General features: G+C 37.8%; 1 protein-coding gene across 5 annotated transcripts in view; it reads left to right on the forward strand.

Annotated features, from left to right (window-relative positions):
* HIVEP1 (HIVEP zinc finger 1) overlaps positions 1-17256 on the forward strand; it is a 146368-nt gene that overhangs the window by 103475 nt on the left and 25637 nt on the right. For all 5 annotated transcript variants that reach the window (XM_037037980.1, XM_037037984.1, XM_037037981.1 and 2 more), the window contains 3 exons: positions 3106-9062; positions 12915-13048; positions 13764-13939. In XM_037037980.1, coding sequence (XP_036893875.1) covers positions 3106-9062; positions 12915-13048; positions 13764-13939 — 6267 coding nt within the window. The remainder of the gene's footprint in view (positions 1-3105; positions 9063-12914; positions 13049-13763; positions 13940-17256) is intronic.

A 17256-nucleotide genomic window follows, 5' to 3' on the forward strand; every position in this document is an offset into this window, starting at 1 on the left:
AAATTGACCAGGAAATATACTTGAAGATATAATAGTTTTCTGAAATATCTAAACTAATCTCCTTATAGAAAAGGTTATGATGTTCAGGGGAAAAATTAAAAGTTGTACATTGATTAACAATGAGGTGACTCCTAGGTATATTATAAAGACTTCAAAAGTAAAACATTGGCAGACATACAGGCAGGACAAGGGTAAGCCGCCTCCAGGAGGGGAAACTATCAGTGGGGCTGGCACAAGGCTTCTGTATGAGCACCATTGCCAGAGGCACCGGAATGTACAAAGTTTTGCAGGAAAGAATTGGGGAGTTAGCACCAGGTGTTAAAAATCAAATAGATGCCCTGGCTGGCGTAGCTCAGTGGATTGAGCGCGGGCCTGCAAACCAGACAATTGCAGTTCGATTCCCAGTCAGGGCACATGCCTGGGTTGCAGGCCGGTTCCTTGCAGGCTAACTACCAGCAGGGGATGCACAAAAGGCAACCCAAATAGAAAACTAGGAATAAACAATTATGCAAATAAAATGTAAATGTCATAAACTTGAATGTCATTCAACTTGACAAAAGATGAATTAATTTCATCTAAAATCTACATGTGATTCAAAAGCTCAAAAAAATCTGTTTAAAGTAGGGTTTTTCAAATTCTTTAGTTTGATTTTATTTTTTACATTGTTAATTATTGCCACTATTACAGATGGCCCCTTTGCCCGCCTGCACCCAGCCCCGCCCCCTTCCCTCTGGCCTCCACCGCACTGTTGTCTGTGTCTCTGGGTTATGCATACGTGTTGTTTGGCTAATCCCTTCACCTTTCATCCATCCTTGCCTCCCCTTAACCCCAGAGAAAATTTTAGGAAATAGTATCTCTAAAGAAATATGTATCTTAAGTTTCTTTTCGCTTCAGTTTTATTTGCATTTAAGTACAAAGAAAGACACATTTTAGTCTTTTTGTATCATAAGAACACAAGACAACAATTCCTTTAAAACAGTGTGTTTCTGGTGTTCTGACTCTGGGTTGAATTTTGTGGTTTTGGGGGTGAGATTTTGTTGTTGTTGTTTTTAATGTAAGAGATTGTTTCATTTTTATAGATAAGTTTATCTAAAAATCCTTACTCAAAAAATATGTAAAATATAATAAATAAACATATTTACCCCAACCAGGGCTCTGGATGGGGCCTGGCATGGGCTGATTTTTTTTTTTCTTTTTAATCTGTGGTGTTTTCACTTGGACAGTCGCCCAAGCTGGGGACTGCTGCTCCTGACTAAGTGGTTTCTCTTCTCTGTTTTTATACTTATTTTAACAGCCTAATTAAAATTTCATTTTATTTTTATTTGCTTTCATTTTTATTACAACCCACCTCCAAGCTTTCTGGAAATGAGGAAAGAACTACTCACCCTGGATGATTATAATTTTTCCTTTTGCCCATTTTTCTGATCTAATTAATGAGAATAATAAAGTACATAATGACTTTGTTACTTTCATCTGGAAGAGAGAAAACAGCATTTCATAAAAGATTTGCTCAACATCATTTTGTAGTGATAGCAACAAAGCTGATGCATTTTTCCATACTTTTCAGCTTAAAACATTATAATTATGAGACCCTACCCCAGCCACCTTTTTCTTTCTGACCTTCTGATTATGGTGGGTAAATGTGTCCTTATCATATTAGTGTGTGATTTTTCATTAAACAAATATATGACAGCACATCAGGTGTCACAAGGTGACTGGAATATTTTTTATTTTGCGTAAATTTTGTCTTCAGTAAATGCAAAGCGGTTATTATGGTGTAGACAGTTTGGTCTAATATGAATTTCAGATATGTACATTGCAACTGCTATTTGTAAATGATGAGGAATTGAAGTATTTGGCTCTTCTACAAATAAATAATATAAATTTGAATAATTTTTATGTGCCCAAGGATTCAACAAATGAAAACAAACTAAATTATGGCAAGTAATAATTGTTCAAAAATGTAATAGTTGATAGAGATTGTGGGTTGTTGATAGTTGATATTGTTTAAATGATGATTTATTTCCAGTACAGCCAGAAACAGAAGAGATGAAACAGTTTCATCTCTTTTGCAGTAAGCTCGCCCTCCCTCCCTCCCTCCCTCCCTCCCTTCCTCCCTCTCTCCCTCCTACCTATCTACCTGTCATTAAGGACAAAGAAACATAGCCATTGCATATTTGTTCAGTTAAATTAGTAACTTCTTTTTAACTGAGGAACATTACAGCATCATGACTTTTTAATTTGATTGGTGAAGAGCCACAAATAAGTGGCTTAACTTTCATCTTTTTCTGTTCACTAATATAATTGCTAATAAAGCAACACTTCATGGTTCTCTCAGCTAATATGATTATCTTGAAATATCAGGTATGTTTGTTATAAAAATTATTGTGTAGTAGTCTGTTTTCTTATAAGAATATCAGCATGCATAGTTTGAATAATAATGTTATTTAGAAATTTGCTAAGAAGCTTGCTTGAAAAGATACTAAAATAACAAGACAGTTAAATACTCTACATTATAAAGTTGGCTTTTCTTATTTGCGGGACAGCTCTCTCGGACTGTTATAGACAGAGTCCTCAGCTGTGAGAATGAAAAGGGAGGATAATTTACTTTTGGAAGATTTGGTCCCAGGATCTTGGTGAATGGAGGTGTCAAGAGAATAGCACAGCATTATAGAACTGTACATCAAGGTCNTTGAAAAGATACTAAAATAACAAGACAGTTAAATACTCTACATTATAAAGTTGGCTTTTCTTATTTGCGGGACAGCTCTCTCGGACTGTTATAGACAGAGTCCTCAGCTGTGAGAATGAAAAGGGAGGATAATTTACTTTTGGAAGATTTGGTCCCAGGATCTTGGTGAGTGGAGGTGTCAAGAGAATAGCACAGCATTATAGAACTGTACATTAAGGTCTTTGTGTGATTGGCAACAATAGGTTTTGATTGGCAACACTCTTAATGTTAGAATGCAGTTTTATACAAAGTAGGCTGGCATTAAAGTACCTTGTTAATTGTCATTGCACCCTTATGATAATAATCTCAATTTTAAAAAAAAGTTATAGTTGGTATATGTGTCATTTTGCCAATTGCTTTTCTTTTTTTAACAGAAATCTTGGAGGCTGGTATTAAAGGAACTTCAGAGTCACTTAAAGGTGTGAAACGAAAAAAGATTGTAGCTGAGAATCACCTGAAAAAAATACCAAAATCCCCACTGCGAAATCCTCTTCAGGCAAAACATAAACACAATACAGAAGAGTCATCTTTTGCTGTTCTTCAGAGTACTTCAGATTCTCACAAGAAACAGAATCACAGCCCTGTAAAAAATGGGAAGCCATTTACCAAACAGAATGGAGAAACACCTGGGATGATTGCTGAGGCCTCTAAGTCTGAAGAATCTGTCTCCCCAAAGAAGCCCTCATTTCTGCAGCATCCATCTGAACTGCGCAGATGGAGATCAGAAGGCTCTGACCCCACCAAGTTAAATTTCCTAGATGGACAATGTGAATCTAGTTCTTTGTCAAGTAAAAGCAGGACTGACCATAGTGAATGTATCTCCTCTACTTGTAGTCCTACTTCCTCCTCATATACAAACACCGCATTTGATGTCTTACTGAAAGCAATGGAGCCAGAACTGAGCACTTTATCACAAAAGGGCTCATCTTGTACAGTTAAGGTAGAAAAACTAAGACCAAACAAAACTGTACGATCCCCCTCTCAATTAAAAAACAGCTCAATAGATGCCCCAAATCAGACTTCACAAGAATTTGTTTCTGAATCACAGTCTTCTTGTACCTCATACACAATCCATGTGTCCACTGCTCAGAAGAATGAGCAGGCATCACTTCAGCCAGTTTCTCATTCATATAATCAACATGAACACTTTGTTTCTAAATCTAACCAACAAAATCAACAGCTTCCAGTGTGTTCAGGTTTCACAAGATCACTGACAAGCCTGCACAATCAAGAGAACCCCAAACTTGAACAAGTGTATCATATAGCAGTGACATCATCTATAGGTCTTACTTCACCTTCCAGTAGAACTCAGGTTACTCCTCAAAACCAGCAAATGGATTCTGCTTTACCTATATCAGTAAGTCCAGCCCAGTCCACACAGCCACCTCCCACACCAGTTTATAATTCAACTGCTGTTGCCTCTGTTGTGAATCACAGTGTAGAACAAATGTGCAATCTTCTTCTGAAAGATCAGAAGCCAAAAAAACAAGGAAAATATATTTGTGAGTATTGCAATAGAGCTTGCGCAAAGCCTAGTGTGCTTCTAAAGCATATCCGCTCCCACACTGGAGAGCGACCCTATCCCTGTGTGACCTGTGGATTTTCATTTAAGACTAAAAGTAATCTGTATAAGCACAAAAAATCCCATGCACATACTATCAAACTGGGACTTGTCTTGCAGCCAGAGGCTGGTGGTTTGTTCTTATCAGACGAGTCCCCCAAAGCACTTAGTATCCATTCAGATGTAGAAGACAGTGGGGAGAGCGATGATGAGAGCGCTGCTGATGAGAAACAGAATGACCCAGGCTCCATGGACCTGCAGCCTGTGCAGATAATGAAAATGATACCAAGTTCTGAAGCTTTACCAAAATCAAGTTCCATTCCAAGCAATACAGGTCATGTGGTAGGTGATGTTTCACTACAGGACAAGTCTTCAGAACCACAAGCTGTGACAGAGTTACCAAAAGTTTTAGTCCACCCTATCAATGTGTCATCCCCTTTAAGAGTTGACAGCCCGAAGTTTACAGATTCTAAGCCTGAACTCTCTAGTGCACAGAAACAGAAGGACCTTCAGGTTACCAGTGTACTGTCACATTCAGCCTGGACATCCTCCCTGGAGACTGATGGAAAGTCCCATCAGAAAGGGGACATGAGTCAACCAGACGCAAAACAAGAATCTCCCATAGGCACAGTACATGCCCAGCTACAAAGGCAGCAGGCTACCGATTACTCCCAGGAGCAGCAAGGAAAACTTCTGAGTCCTCGAAGTCTAGGAAGTACAGATTCTGGTTACTTTTCACGTTCTGAAAGTGCTGATCAAACAGGGAGCCCACCAACTCCCTTTGCCAGAACATTACCCACTATGGAACAAGACTCAAATAAGAACAGTGGGCCCTCTGCACCTCGTATCAGTACACCAGCACCTTCTACGTTGCCATCAGGTGAAAAAGCATTGCTTCTAGCAGGTCAGATGCGCCCACCTTTGGCAACAAAAACACTTGAAGAACGGATATCAAAGCTTATCTCAGACAATGAAGCCTTGGTAGATGACAAGCAACTGGATAGTGTAAAGCCACGGAGAACTTCTCTTTCACGGCGAGGAAGTATTGATTCCCCCAAATCATACATATTTAAGGATTCTTTCCAGTTTGATTTAAAACCAATGGGACGGAGAACAAGTTCAAGTTCTGATATACCAAAGTCCCCTTTCACCCCTACTGAGAAATCAAAGCAAGTGTTTCTTCTGTCTGTACCTTCCCTTGACTGTTTACCTATCACGAGAAGTAATTCTGTGCCTACTACAGGTTATTCAGCAGTACCTGCAAACATAATACCTCCCACCCATCCACTGAGAGGAAGTCAGTCATTTGATGACAAAATTGGCGCTTTCTATGATGATGTCTTTGTATCAGGACCTAACACTTCTGTGCCCCAAAGTGGACATCCCCGTACCCTTGTCAGACAGACAGCAGTGGAAGACCCTTCAACAAGTGAAGTGCATGTCCTTGGTACCGGACAGCCCTTGGATGAGAGCTATCAAGGATGCAATGCTATGAGTGAAACTGTAGCAGCAAGGAACAGGTCATTGCTACCAGGCTCACAGTTAGAAAAAAAGAAATCTCATCAAGGGCGAGGGACAATGTTTGAGTGTGAAACTTGTAGAAACAGGTATAGAAAACTGGAAAATTTTGAAAACCATAAGAAATTTTACTGTTCAGAGTTACATGGACCAAAAACAAAGGTAGCTGTGAGAGAACCTGAACACAGCCCCATGCCCAGCAGCACACAGCCTCAGATTCTGCACTACAGAGTTGCTACTTCCTCAGGGGTCTGGGAACAGACATCCCAGATAAGAAAACGGAGGAAAATGAAAAGTGTTGGAGATGACGATGAAGTTCAGCAAAATGAAAGTGAAGCTTCTCCTAAAAGCTCTGAAGGCCTTCTGTTGCAGAATACTGTGGGCTCTTCCTCCAGTTTGCCTAGACGTAATATTGTCATACCAAGTGACCAGCAGCATCAAAATATACAGTTGCAAAACTCCCAAATGCAGCCTGTTGCCAGAGGCCCTGACCAGATCATGGATCCAAAGCTGTCTACCATCATGGAACAACAGATAAGTTCAGTTGCCCAAGACAAGATAGAGTTAAAGAGGCATGGAACCGGAATCTCAGTCATCCAGCATACAAACTCACTGAGCAGACCGAATTCATTTGACAAGCTTGAGTCTTTTGAAAGAGGCTCTCCGCTTTCTCTCCAGGAGCTGAGTAGAACAGTGAAGCTTGGGTCCCTGAAAGTGATAGGAATTTCCCAAGAGGAAGGCAACCCTTCTCAGAACATGTCTCATCCTCAACAGCCTGCACTATCAGATGTTCTTCGAGCAGAACCTCAAGAACGTTCCAGAAAGATGTCAAGTGAACGGCATGTGTTAGGACAGGCCTCAAGGCTTGTTCGGCAGCACAACATCCAAGTTCCAGAAATTCTGGTCACAGAAGAGCCAGATCGGGACCTTGGAACCCAAGTACCTGATCAGGAAAAATCAGAGAAATTCAGTTGGCCTCAGCGTAGTGAAACACTGTCAAAATTGCCGACGGAGAAACTGCCACCCAAAAAGAAGAGGCTCCGTCTTGCTGAGATAGAGCATTCCTCAACCGAGTCAAGTTTTGATTCCACTCTCTCCAGGAGTCTAAGTAAGGATAGTAGTTTATCAAGTTTCTCAGCTTCGTTAGATGTAGAGGACGTTTCTAAAACTGAGGCTTCCCCCCAAATCACTCTTCTCAATAAAACAGAGTTTCTCGTGATCCCAGCTGGCTCTAATACACTTAATGTGCCTGGAACTCAACGGGAAATGAGGCGTGCTGCCTCAGAACAGATTAACTGCATGCAAACATCCATGGAGGTCTCTGATTTCAGAAGTAAATCATTTGACTGTGGAAGCCTAACTCCACCTCAGACAATGCCACTTGTGGACTTGCCTCCGACATCTCTTTCTGGCACAGGAGTGACTGGACATGTGCCTCTTTTAGAGAGAAGGAGAGGCCCACTGATAAGGCAGATTTCTTTAAACATAGCCCCAGATAGTCATCTGCCTCCTGGGAACCCATCATCTTTCCAAGCTATTGCTCTTCCTGGTGTGAACGCAGTGCCATTTCAGGGGCCTCCGCTCACTAGTACATTCTTAGCTGAGTTTCCTGCAAATACTGTGCACTCCCAGACACAAGTTAAGGATCTGCAAACAGAAACTTCAAATTCCGACTCTACTAACATCTTTCCTGTTCAACAGCTTTTTGGTATCAATTTGTTAAATCAAATCCCTGCACCTCTTAGCCACCAGAGCACACAGATGCCTCTGCAGGTGTCTACACAGAGTGTCAAACCAGATGTAAATCCCAGTGTATGTGTCTCTTCTGAAAGTGATGATTGCTTTGCTCCCAAGTACCAACTGCAATGTCAGGTTTTCACGTCAGGCCAGTCTTGCTCTTCTAATCCTGCACATTCTTTGCCAAAGCAAGTTCTTTCAGATCCAGTTGGGGCCGACCATCGTATGTCTTCATTGGCATTACCAACCAAATTAGTAGATGCCATTTCTAATTCCTGTGCTCTGCCACCACTGAAGCTTGGGCCACTCGATGGTCAAGTGCAAAAGGTGCCGACATCGTTTACACTGCCTGTTCACCTGCAGAGTAATGTTCCAGGGTATTGCTTTGCCGCTGTCACACCTCTGCCACAAATCCTTGTGACCCAAGATCTGTCCAGTCAGCCCATTTGCCAGGCTACTAGTAGTGTGGTGCCAGTCATTGAAGAACAAAGTTCCCTGCCAAAATTGCAAAAAGTTCACCAGAATGCTTTGCCAAACTCGGAGGAAGAGCTTGTTTGTGAAAATGCCTTTTCAGAGATGGGCCAAAATTCTTCTCCGGCAGATTCTGTGCCTGGAACCCAGAAAATGTCTATTGTTAGACTTTCCCCCCAACAAGAATCTTCAGCTTCAAGTAAAAGGATGCTTTCCCCAGCAAATAGTTTAGACATTGCCATGGAAAAACACCAAAAGCGAGCTAAAGATGAAAATGGAGCTGTTTGTGCAGCAGATACTAGGCCATTTGAACCACTGAGTTCAAGAGCTAATGAAGTTAATAAGCAGAAGAAACCTGTTTTGGTGAGGCAGGTTTGTACCATGGAGCCCCTTGAAGGTGTGACATTGGAACAGGATATTTTTTCCCCACCTGAAATTAGTAGTGAGGCTGTTAACTTGACAGATGTTTTACCAGCTGATCGTTTATTATCAGATCAATCTAAGTCTACAGTTATAGAACCTATAAAAGAGTTGCAAGAATATGAAAACATCAAGTCATCTCCATCACTAACTCTTACAGTTAGAAATTCACCTCTTCCTTCAGAAAATACCCACATTTCTTCTTTGGAATGCGCAGACAGTAACCAAGAAAGGAAGTCTCCAGAGGTTAGAAATCAGGGTGACAAAGCGAACATCCAAGAACAAAGTCCACCTACAGCGACTGCTCTTTCGGTGTTGGATGCTGGAGACACACAGCAGCTGTCTTTCCCCAGCCTGAAGACCACAACCAGCTTCACGTGGTGTTATCTGTTCAGACAGAAAACATTGCCTTTGCCTCAGAATGACCAGAAAACTTCAGCCTATACTGACTGGACAGTCAGTGCCAGTAATCCAAATCCACTTGGTTTGCCTACAAAAGTTGCTCTTTCTCTCCTTAATTCAAAACAGAAAACTGGAAAATCACTGTATTGTCAAGCAATAACCACTCGTTCCAAATCAGATTTGTTGGTCTATTCAAGCAAGTGGAAAAGCAACTTAAGCAAGGTACTTGAAATATTATTTATCTACAAAGTTATTTCATGTAAATGAGTTTTAACATGTCTTGATGCTTTTAAACAATTTGAATGATAAATTGTACTTTATGAGTGTATAGTGATTTTAAAAAAAGGATGATAAATATGCCCTGGGAGTTACACTGATAAGGGTTACCCAGACCCTGTGTATCCTGAAACATTTTGAAAATGATAACTTGCCCTAAGCATTGTTTCCCTCAGCTGAATATTTAAGTCTTTACTTAATGGTACAGTAATCATGGTCTTACTTTCATCTTTCTCTCATATGAGTGTTTTGTTTGTATTGTTAAGTGAGCGGAGAGTATGCTTTATCCTTACTAATGCAAGAGAACAGAGGTGAATAATCAGTGTTGTGTATCATTTTGAAATATAAGTCATTCTGTAGTTCTGAAAATCATCCTAGTGCTAGAAAGGATTCCCAAAATAACTAACTCATACATTTGATGATTATGTTGATCTGGTCAAGATTTATAGAGTAAGGTAGAATCAGAGTCGTAAATTAGAGTTATAGGCTTTATAAAATGGGAAAAGTCATTTAAGTGGTGAAGTAAGGAAGGCAAGAAGGAAGGAAGAATGGAAGGAAGGAAAGGAGGGAGGGAGGGAGGGAGGGAGGATGGGTAGATCACAGTATTATATTGGACTCTGAACATTCAGAGTACTTGCCCTCTGCAGGCTCAGAGCACATAGTACAGGTTCATAAACACACACACACTTATCAATAGGAAAATATCACAGTTCAGTATTATAATGGAAGTATATACACTTTTAAAAGAAGGAAGTCTAACACTGCCAGTAGGTTGAGGTACGGATACAGGGAAGATACCCTGAAAGTTCTGACTTCAGCTGAGTCCTTTTTTTTTTTTTAAATCTTCTCCTGAGGGCATGCTTATTGATTTTAGAGAGAGAGAAAGGAAGGGGAGAGAGGGAGAGAAACATTGATGTGAGAGGGAAACATTGATTTGTTGCCTCTCGTACATGCCAGGATGATGGATCAAATCCACACAACCTAGTTATGTGTCCTGACCAGTGTAGGTAAAAACTAAATATGCATGGTAGTGGAGAGCTATTGATACTTCCTCAGTGAAGGAGGGTGAGTTTAATGTTTAAATGCTCAGACCCTGCTCTAAATCTACTAAATCAGAATCTTAGAAGATGAGACTTGCCCACAAGAATTTAAACAGAGCTTCATATGTTTCCCGAAGTGCCTTTGAAAAGCAGCTTCTCTTTAATACTAAGTGGGTAGAAATGTCTCTGGAAATGTACGTATCTAGATTTGTAACTAGGAGACAGCTCCAGGTGGAGGATGTGGAGATTTTTCAGTGCATAAGTGTAATTAATGAGACTGCTCAGGGAAAGGATAAAGAAGAGGCAAAGACTTCGAATGGTCCTGGGAATCACAACTGTGTAAAGGGTTGTTTGGATGAAGAAAGTCCACATAAGAAACTGAAAGAGATTGTTAATAGAGGAAGGAGAGCTGCGAGAAAGTGGTATCACACAGATCAAGGAAAAGGTATTTCAAGGAAAGTTGTTCCAGCACGTTGACTTCCGGAGAGGTCAACTAAAGATAAAGACTAGCTTGGCATTTGGACTGAACAATTTTAATAACACTGGAGACTTGAGTCAGATGGGCATGTATCTATAGTTCCTCTTCTACAAGCACCTAAACTAGATATATGAATCGGGAGTTTTCCTATCCTTCCATAATCTGTCTCAAGTCTTCCTAGCTTATTGACATACTATTTGTTAACATACTCCCTAGGATGACTGACCAAATCTTTCTAGTCATTAAAAATTCAGCTTAAATACCAGCTCTCATTTTGGTCTTCTTAATTAATGCCAATTAAGTAGTATCACCTCTGTTCAGCTGCCGTACCTTGTGTATAACTCTACTCTGATACTTTACAATACTGCATTTTAGTGATGAACTCTGCATCTTTCTCTTCCACTGCACCAACACAGTCCATTAGAACTTTTGGGTGATGGACATATTCTATATGTGTGCTAGTGACAGCTGTAACAGACAGTGTAGATGAGAGTCTGAGTTCTGTGAGTGTGGAGACTGTATTTCCTTCAGTTTTATATGTCCATCACCTAGAACATAGCAGAGTCCAGGTAAATATGTGGGGAGTAAACAAATAGATAAATCAATGAATAAATCAAATATTTTAAAGTGGTAGATGAGGGGGAAAATCTACTTACCACAACACCAGGCAACTGCTACAGGGAGGAAACTAATTATAAACTGATTTCTTAGGGTGAATGTTAATTCATAACCCAAATGTTAATGTACAAGTATTTATAATTCACAGTGGAAAAGAACAGGAAAATGCTGAAATAAAAGGATTTCTAAGAGAAACAAGGCATCAACAACATATAATACCAGGAGTGGTCAAGCATTTAAAGACTAAGGAAATGATAGGGATTTTAACATTTAGCTCATTGGTAACTGATTGAATAGGAACCAGATTTGATAGTGAGAAAGTGAAAGATTAGTGAGAATTTGGAATTGAAAAGGAGGTAAGAAATAGGATTCCTCCTAAAGGTGTGAAGTCAAGGAAAGGTGAGAGTGTATATATTGCAAGTGGTGGGGAAACCCGATGTGTTTGCCAGGAAGAGAAAAGGAGTCAGTGGCATTTTTACCTGTTGGGGTCAGTGTCACTGCCTCCTCGCACTGCCTTCCTGAGAAACTCAGGCAGGCAGCTTTTCTTCATTTCTGGCTTTGTGAGGCCAGCGGCTCCCCAGGGTCCTCTTTTTTTGGCCACAGAGGCCCTCCATCCATGATGCACACACCCTCTTATTATCACTAACTATTATTAAGTCACCTTGGTACAATATCTGTCTAAATGGTGATGTAATTTTTAAGGGAGGTTTGTAACAAAGAGGCCCTTCATTAGAAAACTTGTGCCTTATGTTGGAGTTGGCCAGGAGGCTGGAATTTCAGCCTTGGCTATTAACACTTGACCTTGGACAAGTGACTTAATGCTGAGAGTGTCTTTCCTGACTGGGAGATAATCCTCTTGTGCAGCCTGTCTCTCGGAGTTCCGAGAGAGTCGAATGGGCTGAGTGAGAAAACTTGTGGATGGTGCAGTTGTGTAAAAGTCATAAGGTGGTGTTCCCATAATGCTTCTCTAGAAGAACACACACTGTTATCATTGTGAGTTCATTGCCTTCTTCTGGAGATTTAATTACTGTCAAGCCAAAAGCTAAATTTGATCTGACCTGTGTTTGTACCTCACAGTTCTCAGTATTCAGGAACTTTTGAGAAGATACAGAGAGGAAACGGAATTATGGTTTAAAGTGATGGGATAAGGGGAGAATAAAATATTGGCAAATAGGGTGTATGCTTTAATCTAACAGTTCGTTGAACTTGAAGGGGATTTAGTCATGTTTCTTGGGAGAATGACATATTATTGTTTCAAAAGGAGTAACTAGCTCTTTGCCATCTCCAAAGAATAAGCTCTTTGACAAATACACTTAAATTGTAGTATGAGTAGTGGGTTAGATATAAGAAGTAGTCTATTAAAAAAGTTCCTATTAAACTCCAGGGGTACCAGGGTGGAAGGTTGTGAAGCCTTCATTTGGAGTAGTCAGTGGGCTATGGTGGGATTTTAAATAGCATAAGATTTATCAGTTTGCCGACATATATATGAAAGATAAAGGAAGAGAAAAAGCAAATGACCTTCAACTTGTTGCTTTCTTGAAATGTATTTCATGAAGTTGACTCTGTGCACTGTATCTTGCCATGTTTTATTTTCCAAGTGAAACCTTAGCATGTTTGTGTTTTCATTTTTATTAAATTAGTTTCTCTTTTTTTTCCTTTCAGAGAGCATTAGGTAATCAAAAGTCCACAGTAGTTGAATTCAGCAATAAAGATGCCTCTGAAATTAACAGTGAGCAAGATAAAGAGAATTCCTTAATCAAAAGTGAACCAAGAAGAATTAAAATATTTGATGGAGGGCAAGTACAAATTTTACTTCTAAATGTACATTTAAATTTTCTTTTAAATGTACATTTGCTTTCATGTGAATGAAGACTTATCAGTGTCAGTTTTATGTAAATATTGCAAGGTATCTCAGCTTATTAACAGAATCTTCATGGCAAAATATATATTCAGTATTATGTTAAATAATTCCATTTTGTTCAAGAAAATGATAACTATTTAGGAAATATAGGTCTTAGGAGGCAATTAAGAACATAGTTTTCAGCATGAACCTTAGAGTTCACACTGATTTACAATAAGCAATGACTGGGAAAACCTGCTCTAAGAGAGATTAACTCATTGCCTGTTTGATGTCTTTGTGTATTTGGTTATGAGACAACCAAAATGCCAATTGGCTTTTAAGCCAATTATAGTTATCATGAAACTCAGAAATAACAGTTGTTGTGATTGAATTTAACACAAAAGAAAACTTTTAAACCCAGTGACTTACAAGAGGAAATATTTAAAAATTAAACCTAGTATTAAATAACTTTGTTTGATTAGAATTAGCTATTAGAATGTTGTTGATTTAAAAAGCTAGAATATTCTGTTACTTGTACATGCATAAAATTTATATTGATTCAGTATAAAAATTGTGCCTTGTTTTATTTTTTAGGTTGAATTTTAATCATCAGTATTTTATCAAAGGCATAGTATCCAATTTCCCTATTCATCTTTCTTTCTTTAAATTAGATATAAATCAAATGAAGAGTATGTGTATGTCCGAGGCAGGGGAAGAGGAAAGTACATTTGTGAAGAATGTGGAATACGTTGTAAGAAACCTAGTATGTTAAAGAAACACATACGAACCCACACAGATGTCCGCCCCTACCACTGCACTTACTGTAACTTCTCCTTTAAGACGAAAGGTATGAGATGATATCGCTTCATGGTCTTTTTTATATGCATTGAGTTAGTAGCTGTAAGACCCAAGTATACATATTCTGTGACCAACAATGCAGTAACTAAAATAGACTAATACAAATTACATCTTATCAACTTTGTAGACTTTTTTCCTTTATGTTTCTGGACCTCTTGGGGGGAAAAGTTATTTATTACATGATTTTAGAATATGAGTATATAATAGATATAACATTTTTAAAGGATTAATTGGCCTTTTAAAATATTATTCCCTAATTACAGTCACATATCATGATGACTAACACATTTAAAAAAAATACTTAATTTGGGACTGAAGAAGAAAAAGACATTTTCATGATTACTTAGATGTTAAACAGCTGAAAAAAATTTAAAATAATAACTGCAGTAAACTTATGATTACATTCACACTTTATTATCTAATTTTAGATGTGCAGCCATTTTTGTCTTTTCATGATTTTTTTTACCCAAATTCTTTTGAATTTCAGCTTCAAAAATTTTCTAACTTTTGTACTATTTACTGTTTGTAGAACTCAGATCTACTCATTAAAACTATATTTTGTACTGTTTCTATATTCTTTATACAGGTGGGACAAAAGTAGGTTAACAGTTATGAGTACATAAAACGATGAATTTATTCTTATATTATTACTTATTAACTATTGTGTTATTTTCCATATAAACAACTGCAAACCTACTTTTGCCCCCTCCTATATGTTACTTAAATTGTAAGCCTTTATTATAGTTATGGTAATTTACCTTCCACAAATTTTCTGTAGCATATAATGAATACATTACTATAAAATGTTTACTTTCTTCATTAGGTCCCTGTTCATGAATCATTATATGAAAATTTGTTACTTGAAATTTTAGTATCATATAACAGCCTTTAAAAAGTAAGAATCTTTTTAAAACAATGCAATGTAATTATAAAATCTGTCTGAAAGGATTATATCTGTAAAAATACTTAATTGATAGTTTTTTACAGAACTTCTGTGTCTTTTTTGAGTAAACATTTGCTTTTCTTTATTGGTTTTCTTTGTAGCTTTTGTCTTAAAGATTCATCAAGTCTTTAGCAAGATTTACTACATTTTTGTGGCTAGTATTGGCATTGAAAGAGAATATGTAACATCTGAGTGGCTTCAAAGTAGTTCTCCTTAAATGCCAATAGTATCAGAAATAAGGATGATTTTTTAAAACTGTTCTTCAGGTAGCCTGGAATATTTTCCAAAAATTTCAAGAAATCACGAGGAGTTGGGAGAAACAGTAATTCTGTACTTTTCTGTTGTGCTGTGGACGCTCCTCCTGACAGTGGAGGGGGGGTTTCAGGATGGTTTTCCTGGTCTTGTGTGAAGACTTTGATAGGATACAGTGCTCTGATCTTTCAACCCAGTTTATTGCTTGTTTTTACCACTGATTTTAATTCTACAATTAAGAAACATCTATTAATTTCTACTTTGAGACCAGAACACTAGTGATAGGTTGATATAAACCAATAAAAGGTTACCAAGTACAAAATGATGTTACCAAATGAAGAGGATCAAGGTATAATAGGAAATGGGTATTTCTCAATAGAAGGAGGCAAAGGGATCAGGATGTTTTAAAAAATATGTTCATAAAATAAGGGGCAAGAAAGGAAGAAAACTTAGATGTGGGAAACCAAATGAGACTACAGAAATTTCTTGTCAAAAAAATCACCAAGTATTAGTGAAATAACTCAAAACAACGTTGTTTAAAATCTTCGGTGTTTATTCAATAGTGGACAGAGCGTGATGACCCCTGCCAAGTGATCGTTGTAGGTCAGCAGTTTTCCGGTCTTTCGTATCTCTGATAGGCCTCCTATCTGAATTTAAGTTAAACTTTCTGTTTTGTCAGATAATTCATAGGAATTATGTGATAAAAATGTTTTGAAGAAGGCTACCCTAGCTAAGGTGACTGGTAAAGAAAATACTAGAGATTTAGTATTTCCCTAATTTTGACATGACAGTTCTCCTTTATTATGGTTTTCCCTTGTAGCAGTCTACCTTTTATAAATATACAAAAAATAAATCTCTCTTTTGTAAAAGAGATGCCATAGTACCTTCTAAAGGTACAATGTAGCAATACCTTTATTATAGGAATAATACAGACTTGTTTTATAGTTGGCTGTAGATTTTAAGCCCTACTCTCATTTACTTTGTTTTCCTAGCCAGTTCAACTCTCCTTCTTATTGAATGTGTCTGCTTATATTAAGTGAAAGTAGGAGTAATATAATGGCATGATATATGTATTTAATATATGTACACACACACACACAAGGATAGCAAAATACTTTCAAAGGAATGAGCTGTCGTGTTAGAAATTGATGCTTCTTATGGTAATGCTTATAAATCTGTACTTCAGCATTTGTTCTCAGTTTATTTTATGAATACGTTTTCAAAATAATTGATTTGTTTTCACTCTTCTGCTTTTAAAGGTCAGTCAAGAGGAAATACACAGTGAGCTTGCATCTCTGTAGCATTTAGTGCCATTTATGTCATAGAAAGCTAGATAGAATCCATGTGTAGCTATAGGAATCCAGAAACAAAATCTTGCTTTTCCAGAGGATTTACACTAAGGTTCATTAAATCTGTTGAAACTTTTATCTGTTAAATGAATGTACAAAGTTTATAGCAGTGCTAGGGCATATTTGCATTTTAATATACATATCTAAATGCAAATTGTTTTGTATATTTTAAATTATTTAAGACGTTGGTTAATAGTAATAGCTCAGGTTATGAGGAAATTTGCTTATTGAAAACTTATATTTTCAAATATGCCTAGTTACAATTATACGGTCACTTTTTTGAAAGGAAAATAGCCTTCTGTGGCTATCTATTTGGGGAACAAAAGCATTTTGAAAGAAAATTATTAGTGGATCTTGTATTTAGGTAATACTGTTATTAAACTAGAAAGTGTTCTGATTTATAAATGGGAATTTCAACCAATTAACATGGCCAAACTATTCGTTGTTAGTTTTAAATGTAAAAACTAAAACACACAGAAAAGTAGAGATTTGTATAATAAACATTGGTATACCCATCATTTTAAAATAATTATTATTTTGCCATGTTTGCTTTGTGTTTTATTATGTTTTTTTCAAGTGTACTGTTAAGTAATTGTCAGACATGGCCAAGCTATTTAAGCCAAGTGTTATCTCTAGAGTCATAGTAGTCAGGTTTGATGAAACCTAGGTATTTTCTGTCCTGGGTGCCTTCTTACACTTGAACTCCTGAAGCACTAAGCTATGGGATGCTGTGCATACTATCTAGTACAAGAATTGGTTTGA

The sequence above is a fragment of the Sturnira hondurensis genome, unplaced genomic scaffold (assembly GCF_014824575.4).
Source record: "Sturnira hondurensis isolate 20B ecotype Veracruz unplaced genomic scaffold, ASM1482457v3 Scaffold0023817, whole genome shotgun sequence".
Taxonomy (NCBI): Eukaryota; Metazoa; Chordata; class Mammalia; order Chiroptera; family Phyllostomidae; genus Sturnira; species Sturnira hondurensis.